This window comes from Daphnia carinata, chromosome 1 (genome assembly GCF_022539665.2).
Source record: "Daphnia carinata strain CSIRO-1 chromosome 1, CSIRO_AGI_Dcar_HiC_V3, whole genome shotgun sequence".
Taxonomy (NCBI): Eukaryota; Metazoa; Arthropoda; class Branchiopoda; order Diplostraca; family Daphniidae; genus Daphnia; species Daphnia carinata.
The window spans coordinates 10,840,061-10,854,690 of NC_081331.1; the positions used below are offsets into that span (position 1 = coordinate 10,840,061).

The 14,630-nt window shown below is 42.4% G+C and overlaps 1 protein-coding gene across 2 annotated transcripts; it reads left to right on the top strand.

Moving 5' to 3' along the window:
- Window positions 1-1,150: 1,150 nt before the first annotated feature.
- LOC130696860 (protein Skeletor, isoforms D/E-like) lies at window positions 1,151-13,927 on the top strand. Of its 2 annotated transcripts, XM_057519987.2 has the most exons (16): window positions 1,151-1,417; window positions 1,497-1,664; window positions 5,913-6,065; window positions 6,406-6,478; window positions 6,640-6,751; window positions 6,823-6,985; window positions 7,085-7,344; window positions 8,948-9,047; window positions 9,139-9,519; window positions 9,606-9,947; window positions 10,032-10,225; window positions 10,300-10,524; window positions 10,606-12,104; window positions 12,190-12,903; window positions 13,009-13,059; window positions 13,148-13,927. In XM_057519987.2, exons 2-16 carry the CDS (start codon window positions 1,619-1,621, stop codon window positions 13,590-13,592), a joined length of 4,758 nt encoding a protein of 1,585 aa, XP_057375970.1. In that variant the 5' UTR covers window positions 1,151-1,417; window positions 1,497-1,618; the 3' UTR covers window positions 13,593-13,927. The 2 variants fall into 2 exon arrangements, with proteins under 2 accessions (XP_057375970.1, XP_059351768.1); XM_059495785.1 differs by lacking the exon at window positions 1,151-1,417 and having other exon boundaries at window positions 1,461-1,664.
- Window positions 13,928-14,630: the final 703 nt, after the last annotated feature.

The following is a 14,630-nucleotide window of genomic DNA, read 5'->3' on the forward strand; positions in this document are numbered from 1 at the left end:
CCGCAGTCTGTTTCACCCAATCAAGCATCGCATTGACTTTTCGTGATCGCATCGGCTGTAAAAAATGGTAATAAAACATACTCAAAAGCGTTGTTTTAAACTAGATAAGTGATTACTTTCTCATTGACAGGGAGAAAGGTTGCAATGGTCTTCTTCATTCTTTTACAAGACCTTTATAATTCCAAAGCTTGGCGATTGTCGGAATGATCAAATGTCGAACGCCGTCATTATTGCCACCCAACGGATGCATATTTTACTCATCTAGGTGAAACACATCATGAAAAAAATATCAAGAAACTATAATATTGTGTTTTTGTGTGTTTGTCAGGAAATGTTTTTCCAGAGATGGTGTGCGCACTGGAAACCTGTCCGTTATGGAAACAAACTTGTTACACAAGACGCCAATGTGGGATCTGTGCGTGAGTCCTCGTACGCAACCAGCCATCACTGTTACACCCTACGATGCGTACAGACAAAAAAAAAAAAAACCTTACCTCGAGATTATTTTTTTTTTTTGCCTTTGGAACCACAGAGAAAAAAAAATCAAATCAAGAAAAATTTTAATGAGAAATTGCAGATCTGAAAAGTAGAGCATTGCTAATGGGTGATCACGACTATCAAAGAAGATGCCATACCGTGTAACGGTAGTAGACCAGTAGTCGCGACCAGTCGTCGTCTTCGTTCCCCCCGTGGTCGTGAAAACCGATCGAGAAAGAAAACGAGAATAACGAGATTGTGATCCCAGCCGTTGAGCTTCCGCTTCATCAGATGTTTTGGAATTCGGCTGGGCCGAACAGGCTGACGGTGGCCGTCATTTTATTCGTCTTCTTCTTCCTATTTGAGAAAACTGTTATGCGTTCCAAGTGGAGGCCATCAAAGTCGGAAGATAATAGCGGACGCAATGAGCACGGATTACGTAGAGGCTGCAATGAAAAAAAAAAAAAAATAGAGAAGATTATGAGAAGAAGAAAAAAAAATTCACATCCCGGTGTTACTGGAACCTCGTCCGCTTTTTTTTCCCGTCATTCGCCGAAAAAAAAAATGATTTCGCCGGCATTTCGGTAAAAAACCCAAAATGAAAAATCTGCGTTATGTCTTGTGGAGAGGCGAAGAAGAACTCAGGGAAGAGAAGACAAGAAGAAAATTTGAAGTAAAACTGTTCCTGGTCACGTGCCACTGGTGAGTGGGAAAAATGAAAAACGAAGAAGCAGAGACAGAAAAAAAAGAAGAAGAAGAAAGGAGAGAATCAGGTAAAGCAGATGCGTAGACAGAAGAGAAGGTACGAACGTACCTGCACACCAACTAGCGGGGCGCGGGCCATATATAAAAGCCACTACGGTTCCTGTACGGTCATTCCACTTTTGACAGTGGGGCCGAGTGGAGCTCAAGTCAAGAAAAAGAAAGAAAAAAAAAAAACGTAATAATAATCAAAAGGAAAATTCAAAAATTTAAATATTGAAAAAAAAAAACGTTTTATATTTTTATTTTACCAATAGTGCTTTATTATCTGAGACGATAACGTTGGAAAAAAGTGAAACACGGCCGACAAAGCAACAGCAAGAAGACGTCCACATTCTTTTTTTGGCCAGTAAGAAAATCCTCAGAGATCGGTCCGACAATGGGGAACTCTTCGATTGCCTGTATGCTGGTCCTTCTCATCGCTGGTGAGTCAAACATGCACTCTTTTATTGAAACCAAATAATTATTAAGCACACACGAATAGCGTATGGTGTGCTAAATAAATATTTCGGTTCCTCATTTTTTTTTTTTTTTTTAAGCGGTAGCTCTAAGAATTGAACATTTCGATCGGATAGGAAAATTAAGAGCTTTACTGTGTATTGAAAAAGAGATTGTGCGGGACGAGATGACTCGTCGAAATAACGGAAGCGATGGGACGTGTCCAATCGCCGATATGCGCACGTCGTTTAAATGCACGAACGTGAAAAGTAACAGTAAAGACATGTAATGCATTACTTTGCTAAGTGTGCATGGATCTGTAACCCGCCTTCGTTACAAACTCGATGGGGAAAGATGCGAGAAAAAAAAAAGGCTTAATTGTATTGAGCTACCACCAAGTCAGATGGTTGAGGGAAAGGTTTGAATAACAGCAAAATCAGACACAATACAAGACGAATGAGGAAAAGAAAAAGTAAAATTCTTTTTCGTCGTAATTGTTTTCACGCAGTACGCGCAAGGTTGCTGACATGCATTTTTGTTTTTTTTATAAGCCCCTATCTAACGTTTGGATGGAAACAGACGGGCTCGCAAAGCCACTGCCCATCGCAAACAGATGGCCTTTCAGTTTCGGTTTCACACGAGATGTGGCTCGCCCGCCGGTGGACAACGGCCTAACGGAAATCCGTCGCAACAGGGGGGGGGGGTAGTGAAGGTGGTCTTCCGTGTTACAATCGAGAGAGTTTGAGAAAGAAAAAGAAACTGATTAAGCTTTTTGGGAGTAGGAAAGAAATAATCTTGCGTTGATTACGACTCTTGAATATGTAGGTTAACGGCTCTCTGCTCTGTGAGCTTGCAGGTGCCCGTCCCGGCTGTACGAACAAAAGCGATATTGCCTGTTTTTTTTTTGTTTTTTTTCCATAGGAAGTTAACATTTGTGTACGTTATCAAAGCATCAGACGAAGCATGTTAAAGTGTAGGGAAGAGCTTCCTCTCTCCCTCCCCACTCAGAAACCATCTGGGAAGAGTTTAGAAGGGATGTTTCTTTTAACGTAAGAAAAAATACCAGCAGAAGGTGCTGCGGGATGTTACACGCGCACGCTATAAGGTTTAGAGAAACAGCGTTCTCGTTAACCTAACGGTATAACAAGGTATTTGCTGAAGAAGGATAGCGCCGATGGTTGAACCTGGAAGGAATAGGGTGGTGGAGCACTGACCGGAACGGATTTTAAGGTTTTCTTCAGGGTTTTTTTTTTTTTTTTTTTTTTTCTTTAACACTATTTTTTGTTGTTGTTGTTATCTAGTTGGGGAGGGGAGATGTGATGCTAAGGGGTTACCTGTACCAAATCATAAGCCGTAAAATATTTTTAAGTCCTACTTGGATATGGCCCTGGTATTCAATCTCCCCACTCTCTTAGTTCTATAGTAGAAGATTTATAGGTAAAAAAAATTATTTTGTGCGGCTTTGAAAATTGCGAAGTGGAGCACAACCTTGCGCAATCATAAAACGAAAACAACTTTGTTTCTTTTTATTCACGAAATTGCGTTGGCAATTGCCGTAGTTGGTATGAGAATGAGGAATGACGACACCATTTTTCTTTCGCTAAGTGTAAAGATCCTATAGAAAGAAAAATAGGGCGAAAGATTTATACATTCAATCCCCCCCCCCCCCTCTGCTCTGTAACACTAAAAGTGCCGTTATGTTTAGGTGCTTAGTTAGATTCCTCTTTCTCTTTTTTTTTTGTCGACCCCGCGGCTGGCTTAGCTTCGCCCTTTTTTTTTCCATTTCTATATGATTTTGTAATGTCCGTCTCTTTTCTCTCGCACGTTTTTTTTTTTATTTTTCCCTTTTTAATCAAAAGAAAAGTAAATAGAAAACAATTTCCCGTGCTTGTTTTGATTATTAAAACCCAGCAAGAAACAAATAAAACGTGTGTCGAGGAATTAGAAGGGAGTGCGCGCACACATTTCTTATTGCCAAACGACAAACTGTTAAAATTGCTGTCGCGCTGTGTTGTTGCAACTACCGGTTGCAACATAACGGTGATAATCTTTCTTGAAAAGATTAAAGAAAAAAAAAAAAACAGTAGGGACAGGCTCTGTGTACTTCCTCACTCGTCGCCATTCTCAGGCAATACTAGTGGTTGTTCTATGTAAAGGGATATCTCAAGCCGCTATACGGAGATCGAAAAACAGATGTTATCGGCGAAATTGGCCTTTAATACGGAAGTCAGCTGTGTTCTTTCTTCTTCTTTTTTTTTTCGGATAATAAAACATGGGGACAAGAGCAAACGAGACAAAAAAAAAAAAAAGGAACAACTAACGTGTAACGATAATAACTGTCGAGGAATTCACACGCTATCACTTTCTTTATCGTACACGCTGTTCAAGTGAACATTCCGCTTCGGGAATACATTTTTTAAAAAGAAATTAAGAAAAACGCAACGGGTTGCCGCAGCTCACCGTTATTGCAACATTAAATGAAATTTTACTATTTCATTTATATGTATAGTTACCGAACCGCCGTATTCCAATGGATCGCAAACTTCATTCAGGTCTGTAATGCCAAAGCAAACGGCTGGTCGTCAACGAATAACTGAAACGGTGAATTTAACCAATTCCCGCCCGCCAAAAAAAAAAAAAAAAAAAAAGAAAAAGAAAACCCGACCAAGAGAAACGGAACGGATTCAATGAAAAATTGATGGACCGGATGATGATGAAACAGGATTTACAGGCTCACGGATCGTGAAACAGCAAAGTGACCAATTGGAATATGTCGGTCATCACAACGACAATAGTACGCTGTTATATACATTTTTATACCGAAAGAAAGAAACAAAACTTGAGCAGGGTTTTTGTAGCAATCGAAATTGGGTCAGTCCCGAGCGCACGAACCCGTTGCGGTACTTAAAGTCTGGGCGAAAATCGGGAATCCATACATGCGATCGATGCATAGCGTAGCCATAAAACAAGAGAATTTATCTACAACTTAACAAGCAAAAAGCAAGACCGCGAGAAAGGTTTGAGATTAAGGCCAGCGGGACGACGGACCGCGGCCGCCCGATGCGCTTTAAAAGAGAGAGAGAGAGAATTGGAAATGTGATGGCGCGATTTTGATTTCTTTCCGTTCTCGTATTAGATATACGTAAGCTTTCTCTCTCCTCGTTCTGAAACGCGTGATCCCGCTCACGCTGTGGGGAGAGCCCACACGCGGTGCTAGACACCAGACAACAAAGCAACGGCTTGTAGCAACTTTCTATGGCGCGATGGTTCTCTTTCCTTTCTTTTTTTTTTCTGAAGATATAAATGTCATCATTTTTTTAAGCTTAAAAATTTCTCTATTTTCACCTTATTGAATTTAAAATGAGCGTTGCTGGCTTTCACGGAGCAAGATGAATTGGAAAAATTCAAGAAGTGGCGCATTAACCTTCTTTCTTGTTGCCATTTTTCCCGTCATTGTCACCTACTTATCTATTACGTTTTAGGAAAACTGTTTCGTGCGAATCAAACTGGCAGCGCTTTTCTTATCCTTTTGGTATTATTTATTATCTTTTTTTTTTTTTTCCCGAGTACATCCGGGTTATCCCGTGAAAGAAAAAGAAAGACGTTGCACTGGTCCATCAGCCCCAAAGCGCTACTGCCCTAGATGCATTGGCCGAACAATAACGAGTTGATGATCTTTCATCATTCTGCCATCTTTCCACTTTCCTACGAATTCGGGGGTGGGTGGGTTGGTTGATTTTAAAATTGCTTATGTATCAGCGCCAGTTACTTTCGTGCCTGTCATTCACTGCAAATCGGAGCAATTTCACAGCAATCAAAACGCCTTGCAAAGAATGGCATTTTTGAATGATTGGCAAATGGTTGGGTTACCTAACCAATGGTTCGTTACAAGATTCTTCTCAACACAAACAGTGGGAAGCCGTTATTTGACATTTCTTTTGATCCAAGACTTTGTCCAATTGTTCAGTTCCTTTCGACGAAAGCATAGCGTTGCATATCATTTGTCGGCGTGAATTTTTAGGGTCTTTTGAAAGAGGCTCTAGTTGCGGTAGTTATTACTGTAATTGAAACACTCAGCCAATGATCGACTTCGTGTACTCACGCAAAGAATTAAAAACCGCTCTAATTAGAGCCATTGATTTTTTTTTTTTTTCTTCTTTCATTCTGCTCCGAGATTTCGTTCCTTTTGAATGTTCACAATTCTTTTGTTTCATTTCTCTTTTCACGATTTCTAGGTGTATGCAAAGCCGACACGGGTGCCAACACTTATTATGGCCGCTTGATTGGTTCGCTGGAATCGCAGTATCACGGAATCCGAGGCGATGTCTACGCCGTAGACGCCAGGACCCTCTTCATCAAGGGCTTCTCCTACGACGGCAAAGGACAAGGTAACTCGTGCTGCTTCGTTTGATTTTCTTCTTCTTTTTTTTTTTTTTTTTACTTAAAAAAAAAAAAAACGCGATGACTCGATCAAGTCCTGGTCAATCAGAATAATAACATGGTCTCGGTATAATTTCATCAAACCCGGTTCAAAAGGTCGTCGTGATCGCCAACGGGATTGAATCTTAATTCCATTACAAAAAAAAAATGCGGAGAAGGAGAGCTCTCATGCTATCTGTTTATCATTCAAAAAATTCCCTATTGAATAATCCCGTTTTTAATTTGCATTCGTTTTAACGAAACATCGTGACGTAACAGAACTTTTTCTTTTTCCTCGTTGTCGAATAGATGCGCTATTCTACGCCGGATCTTCATCCAGAGTCGGAACGGATGGCTTCGTCGTTCCCAACGAAGACGGCTCGTAAGTTTTCATTTTTCAAAAAAGATCAGTTATGTTTCCTCCTTTTTTTTTTTTTTTTTTTTTTTTCGTCTTGAATTCTTACCAGCGACGCAACAGACGGTCGCAACGTTATGTTTGGTTAAGCGTTACATATCTGCCCTTTTTTTTTTGTCTTTTCATAGAACGGAAAGCCTTTCTAGAGCTTATGAAGACCAAGACTTAACGCTGACGTTACCCGAAGGCAAAACCATCAAAGAAATCCGTTGGTTGACTGTATGGAGTCGATCCTTTTCGGTGCGTACATTCAGCATAAGAATCTACTCAAGAGTTCAAAATTACGTCATAATCCTTTTCCATAATAACAGGAGGCTTTTGGCGAAGTTAAAGTACCAGCCGGTTTTGATTACCCGCGTCCCCAACGACTGACGCCGCTCTCCGGCATTCATCAAGTCGCTTCAGATCGTATCTACGTCGTCGACGCTCAGACTTTCCTGTTGCCCAATTTCACGTACGACGGACAAGCTCCTGGTAGGGTCGTGAAAAAAAGAAACAAAGTTTTTAATAATAAATTATAAAAAAAACACGGTGGTCGAGTAAAAACGAATCGTTTGTTGCAACATATTTCAGATGCCTTTTTCTGGGTGGGTACGGGCCCCAAGCCGAGCCAGGAGGGAGCGCAAGTGCCCGATGAGAACGGCAAAACTGACCCGCTTCGTCGCTACGACACTAAAACGCTCGTTCTGACTCTGCCCGGCGATTTGACCGTTTTCGACGTTGAATGGCTGAGTATCTGGTGTAGGGCTTACGGCATCGATTTCGGCCACATCCGCATCCCCAAGAACCTCAATGTGCCTCCATCGCTGAAAATGCTCGGCGTCGCACCTCAGGTAAGATCCTTTCCGCTTTAAATACGAAAAAAGAAAATCTGTCAGTCGTTTGCGGGTTCTGGCGTACGGTATTTACACATGCATGTGTGTGTGCGTGTTAACCTACTATGCATATGTTCCTCACTAAACCGGATTTTCGTTCATCCGCCCGCTAAATTAGCAGAAAATAGACCGAGACCAGCTATACCTCCCCTCCTCTTACTAAAAATAACAGACCCCCGAAAACAATGGCATTCAAAAGTCCCCATTTTCTTTTCTTGCATAAAATAATGCAATGGGCCAGTAGTGAAGGATTTACGCTAGTTAAACACGGAAGAGGTTTTTGAATGCCTTGCCAGCGGCACTCGTGGCTTGGCTGTATCCGCACCACTAATAACAACGGCAATAATTTAAAAAAAATAATAAATAAATAAATAATTATTATTTTGCGTTAATGCGTTGGATATCGTAAGCGGTCCCTTTCTATTTGATTGTTAATAGAGTCTATATAACACGTCACGCTTGACATTATTCTTCTCTCCCCGCTTAGCGAAGTGTTACAATCCTGAACTACTATTCCTAACAAGGTGAACCATTCCGTGAACCGGTTATTGTGTGACATTATTTAAATTAAATTCCATTTTACCGCTAACGTATTCTTTATGTGGTAAGGCAAATGAAAATAACTTCCTTCAAATAATTCTGTCTAACGAACGGATGAGTCGTCCGCACCTCCTTCTACTACCTATCATTTCTCTCGTCTTCTTCTTTCTGCTCCCGTTTTTTTTTTTTTTTACACGCACGTTATGCACCAGCCGGACGACGACATCTACAACAAAGTGCTGATCGGTGATGGTAATAAGCCACGAACGGCTCCGTTAGCTCGACGAAGAGCGCCTCAGTACACCAATCAACCGCAACAGAATGCACGCCCTCTTCAGCAGCGCGATACGCGTCGTCCAGTAGGTCCAGCACCAACAAAAATTGTAGCACCTGCCAACCGACTGCAATCTTTTCCCGCATTCTATTCACGCTCCGTTCCTGTCCGTCACTTCAACAGAGCCGTTTAGAGTAACACCCGAACGTTACGATCTTCTCTATTAGTTTTTTTTTTTTTTTTTACCTTCACACGCTTTACTCAGTTTTCCAACAGCATAGAGTTATTAAGTACTTTATATAAATAAAAAAAAATACTAAAAAAAAAATAATAATAATCGAGAAATGTTTAGCGAAGAGGTTTTTTCTTTGTTTCCGTTAGCTTGTTATTATTCTCATCCTTCTTCACTCGCTATCCACTTTGTACGTGTGCGTGTGTGTGTGTTTGTAAAAGAAAGAAGAAAGACACACTTTGAAGCTGAAATAAAGCTGGTCTTTTTTTCCAACCTGTTTGTTTCTTCGTCAACCTGTTCTTTTCCTTTTTTTTTTTTTTTTTCAAGATTTACGTTGCCAACTGTTCCACAACTCGCCCAGCCCATCGGTTCCGTTTACATTTTTGTTGTTGTTGTGTGTTCATTTTCTTTTTCTTTTTTGTTTAAGAAATTCACCCGGTCACCTCTAACTGTAAATTTTTTCTCTTTTTTTTTTGGTTCATTGGTCGACCTTGTCTTGATTTACGTGAATTTAGGCGAAGCTCAATTGTGAAGTGCTCTGGGATGACTTGGCGCTCGAGGTCCGCTGGGCGGTGGCCGGAGAGACTATCGTCCTGCAATTGGTCGGCAAAATTGGTACACCTCTTTCTGTTGCTCTCGATTTATTTCTTTTTTTTTTTAGGCTTTTTTCATGAAAATAAATTTTGTTTTGACTATTTCCGTATAGATGACGGACAATATGTGGCGTTCGGACCCAGTGGCGATTCAAAAAGAACTAGGATGATCGGTGCTGACGTGGCTGTTGGTTGGTTGGATCGTGAGAGTGGCAAAGGCTTTGTTCACGATCATTACATGACATCGAAATCGGCTTGTACGGCCGGAAAGGGAGTGTGTCAGGATACCCAGTCCGCTCGTGGAACCAACAATATCCGACTGCTCAATGCTGCACTCGTCAATGATTACGTCATGCTGACTTACCAAAGGCCCCTCAAGGCACAGGATGAACAGGACAAAAGCATCATCACCAATGGAACCCAGGCCGTCATTTGGGCTGTTGGACCACTCAGTTCAGACAATGAACCCACTTACCATAAACTCAGGAATAAAGGTAAGCATTCATTTGTATGCTAATAGTCTTGTGTTGACCGTTACATTAATTTTGTTTTTTTTTGTTTTTGTTTTTTTCATTTCCAGGTGATTTATTAATCGATTTTGGACGGTCACCTTTCTGGAACTGTCCGGCTCCGGAAGATCCGTCAGCAACGTCTGGTTCGGTTACCGTTCCATCTGTTCAACGACGACCGACCACAGAAGACAATCGCTGGTCTTCTTTAGATGGCAATTCAGTCGCACCCAATACCCAATTGTTGGCCAAGTACCAACCACCTCAACCACCTTCCCAACCTTCTCCACCCGCCGTGTCTAACAAAGTACCTTGGTATATCCCAGCTATCGAATGTAACGAACCTGAGAATCACGTCTATTACGCTCATCTTGGTCCGAACGGTGGCAGCCAAGGTTACAACGCCATTACAGGTATAAACCAGTTAACTGAATCGTGAGATAGATCACATTATCAAAATGAGCGTGTTGAATATTTCATTGATTTAACGATGACAGGCAATCTTGGCTGGGGAGTTTCGTGGTTCATTAACGGATTACTCATTCCCGAAGTGACTGTCGTTCGTGGCGAGACTTACACATTTGTGGTAGAAGGTGGCCAAGACCCAGATCGCCCGTCTCGTTATCATCCATTCTACATTACAGATGATCCTGAAGGTGGTTATGAATTCAAAACACCCGACGAGAGATCTGTAAGCGACTTGCCATTAGAAACATCAAAGACACAAATAATAAAATCAAAACTGATTATACTCTCCGTTTGCAGAAAATCAGAATATTTGCTGGTGTAACTTACGACCGTGATGGCAATCCCGTTTCATCGGCCCAGGGCCGCCTGTGTGAATGGGTCGAAGATCCTACCCAACCGGCCGACAAGTTCACCTCGTTCGGAGCTTATCAGAGAACATTGAAACTTCATTGTGAAGAAGGTGAACCAGCCATTATGCAATTTAAGCCGGACGTAAACACACCTGACACGGTTTACTATCAGGTTTGTTTGTTTTTGTTTTTTTACTATTATTTCACTGAGAATGTCGTATCGATAACCTGTATGTTTCGTCATTCCTTACAGTCTTACGTCCACCGATATTTGGGCTGGAAAATCCGAGTTGTTGACAGCTGCGACCTGGACCATAACAATCGCAAAGCTGGAACCTCAGGGCAACCATCCGATGCGTTCAGTCCAGCTTCCAAACGACCTTCAGAAGACGAACAGAGAGAATATCCAGATTACTACGAGGACGATGTACCTCGAATTCCCGAGATTAAAAAAATCGATAACGTCGAACCTTCAAACACGATGGATTTCGCGCCGGAATATCGAGCACCTGAAAGCGAATTCTTTCCGGAAAATGCGTTCGGTAGCCACTTCCCATCTGAGTTCGAAGATTTTTTCAGAGATTCAGGTTTTGGCAGCAGAGATGAGGGCAGACCTGTTCCACAACGGACTACGGTACCGCCGCAGCGTCCTACAGCGCCGCCGCCGCGTCCCACAGCACCAACACGTCCCACAGTACCGCAACGATATTATTCAACTCAAGCACCAACTGCGCCTCCTACAGCACCGCCAACATTACCTCCAGTTAAACCAACTAAACCAGCACCTGCCGTTGTGAGACCAACCGAACCACCTCGCCAGATTGCACCGCAGGTCGCCGTTAAGGCAGAAGAACAGAAACCCCACATCAATATTCCCATCCCTGGGCCGGTGAAGCAGCTGACTAAGCTAATCCAACACACGTCCAATTTCCGCCAGCGACCCAATTTGCAACATCACCAGAGAGAACCATTGCCTAATCAAGAACCTGCCGAACCCCGTCCGTTGATTCCCGATAGGCAGCAAGATAGGTCGGCGCAATCAGAAAGGCCAGCGTGGAGCCCGCCGTCAAACGAACAGCATAATAATAATTTCAATGCCAAGGAAGTTATTCCTACAAGAATTAATCCACCACCTGTTCAGTCTTACTCGTTCAATCCGCAAGCCGGAGGTGTTTTCAACCCGAATACTATCATCCTGGAGAGCGGATTCAAACCTATACGTAACGTGGATGGACCTATACCTCCGCTAGGATTTGACGTCGAACCTCAGAACGTGGAAGGGAAAGGCATCGGCGCTGAAGATCCGAGGGTCACCAGCGAATCACCTAGTCTAGTCACGTTGGATCCAGTTTTCGTCGCATCCGAACAAGATCACCGCAGACCGAAGGAACCCGTACCGATTACATTACCAAAGGCTGTTGTTCCAGTTGTCCCAGGACCGTCTATGCCAGCTCCGAGGTTCCCTCCGCACCACGAAGCCAATCATCAAGTGAATCATCCCAGTCCGCAGCAATTTAAACCGCACCCGACGCCTCCAACGCTTCCCGCACAACGTCCGCAACCCCGTCCTCCTCAGTTTAGCGGACAGGAGGCGAACGCACGTCCTCATTCACCTCCTGTTCCTCCTCCTGCCCGCAAGAAATCTTCTGGATTAGCTGCGTTCTTCAACTTTGGTGGCAATCGCCGTAAGGAACAGAATGTTCCTCCTTTGGCCACACCGATCGCTACTGCCGGATCTCCTTCAGTTAACAGGTAAGAGGGTTCCTTGACCTCGAGCGATCAAATAACTTGTCAAAACCGATAGAATTGATTTTAATTATCGTGCTTTTTGTAACAGGCCTTCATTTAGTTGGCAACCACAGAATGGTCCAGTGCTTCAGAGACATCCAGTTCCACAAGCTGGATGGACCCGAGAACAGCAGCCGTCTCATCAGCAACCTCAGCAAGGTGCACATTTTCAAAGACCGTTTCCTGGCGCCGGACAAAGCCGTGCAGGTGAACAACCGCTATCTCTACAGCAACGCCAACAACAAGAGGAGAAATTAAGGAACCGGAATAATCCAGCACAAAACCGGCCGTCTTCACAACCGCATTCGAAGCCGAGTCAAGGCTTAACGGGTCTTCTTCAACGATTCCTCGGCAACGGTGGCGATCGTCGCAAAGATAACACTCGGCCACAGTCCGACAGCAAATCAGACATTCCTCATGCCGTACACAAAGGTCCTCCCCCTGTTGCGATAAATGGTAAAGCAGATTTGCCATTCCCACCTGAAGTGAGCTTCCAAGGATCAGTTCCGCCCATTATCATCTCGAAGGTGCAAGCCGCCACTCGTCCTAACTTTGAAGGCGTGCGACGTTCCGAGCGACCGCTGAATAAGAAACTGAACGTTTTAGATCCTTTTTCAGCTTCGATTATAGGCGGTGGTTCGGTTCTTGGTACTGCTGGAAAGCCCGTCATCAGCGATGCTGAAAGAGCTCAATTAGAAAGATTTCTATTTGGCCCGTCAGAACAGTACACACCGCGATCATTCTCTTCTGAATCTTTATTGAGGTAAGAAAATTCATTATGGTTTATAAGCTTCACGTCTCTTACCGAGCAACGCATGTGTTTTATTATTACTATAATCTATTCGTTTTTTTTTTATAATCCTTGAAGCAACTTCGAGGATTGGCTATCAGGTGAAGCTCCATCAGAAATGCTGCTGAGGTAAGAACAATGAGAGACATCAGTTTTTTCTTTTTCACTGACTTGTTATTCGAAAAGGTGTTGACATTTTTGGTTTTGATCTTTGTAGTAAAATCGCTGAGGTGTTGTCCCGTGAAGCTTCGACTGACACAGCTGCCGAAGAAGATAGCACAGCAGAACCAGAGCTTTCAACCGATGTATCAACGACCGAGGATGGAGATGTAGCATCCGCCGATGAAAAATCGCACAATGTTTTGTCTGATGCTGAAGCTGACCATGAGGGAGTCAAACCAGTTGGTAGCGAATCAGAGAGAAGAAAGCGACAAGTCGACGACAGTGATCATCGAAATGATAACCAACACTTAGATCAACTACCCCAGGAGTTGGATTCTAGCCAGCTACCGGTTGAACACCGCGGATTGGACGACGAGGAGGATGTCCAAGATCAGCAAAATGAAAAGAACGGCTCAACTACTTTCGCTTCCTGGTTCTCGTTGTCTTCGGCACTGCTCTTGTTTGTTGGCTTTACCAGATTTCACTTGAATCATTTTTGATGAGATCTTCGTCTTCCCAACTTCCTTGTTGTAAATAATTGCCAATAAGCAACCGACTGATTAGAGCAAATAGCTCAGCTTGGATTGCAAACAAAAATGGTTGGGTTTCACTTTTTGCATAACAGATCCAAAAAAAATGAGTTTTTTTTATAATCTGCAACTTTAATTTATTCGCTTATTTATATTCTTTTGTCCTGGTTCGAAATTTGGTATTAGATAACTGCTATAAGGGATGTCTTGTTTTGCAGTTTGTGTTTTTGTGCACATCCTTCTTGCAAAACTACCTGATTTCTGATGGAATTCATTAAGTGGCAATACACACAATTGGGAACTTTCAGGTTTCTATTTCAACTGCAACCCAGAAACAAAATCAAATGGCAGTACGTATAGTAGCCAGGCAACTCTTAATTAGATCTTAATTATTTTTCTTGGAATTAGAGTAAAATTCAAAGTCAATTTTCGTGATTCTCGTTGATAAGAAACAGCTACCTGTAGGCAGCCACAGCCCACAAGTAGTCGCGGTTGGCCCTATCATCAAAGCTTCTAGTGTATGGCAATCCGTTTTACATAAAAAAAAAAAAAAAAAATGGCGGAAAAAAAAAAAAAAATCGGACTTTTTTCTTTTTTTCCGACACGTAGCCATCTACCGCTCAGACTCGTTATTACTGGCGTAGGCAATTTCAGTCCATTGGATGCCATTCGCAGTTAGTTCAGTAGCGTGGATGAGAGAATAACGCGTGAATGGAGGAACAAATGAAAAATGGATAAGATAATACAACAAAAGGATGGTAAGTATAAACATTATTATATTGGTTTTCAATTATTAATTATTGTTTATTAGATCAAATTATGAAGCTGCAGGCCCAATTATTGGAACAACACAAAATATTAGATAACAGCAAATCTAAGGATGGTAAGGCCTTATACGTAATGATTCTATTTATTTGCTTTTATTCATTTGTGTTTTGTAGCTCAAATTTTGAGTGTACAAGCTCAGCTAGGGGAAAAGAACAAATTGGAATGGAAGAGTTTCCAAAC

What these genes read in the sequence shown, in the direction of transcription:
- LOC130696860 (XM_057519987.2), top strand. Translation starts at nt 1,619, where the DNA reads ATGGGGAACTCTTCGATTGCCTGTATGCTGGTCCTTCTCATCGCTG. An exon ending in GTACGACGGACAAGCTCCTG is followed by an intron (nt 6,986 to 7,084) that starts GTAGGGTCGTGA and finishes AACATATTTCAG; the next exon opens with ATGCCTTTTTCTGGGTGGGT. An exon ending in CCATAAACTCAGGAATAAAG is followed by an intron (nt 9,520 to 9,605) that starts GTAAGCATTCAT and finishes TTTCATTTCCAG; the next exon opens with GTGATTTATTAATCGATTTT.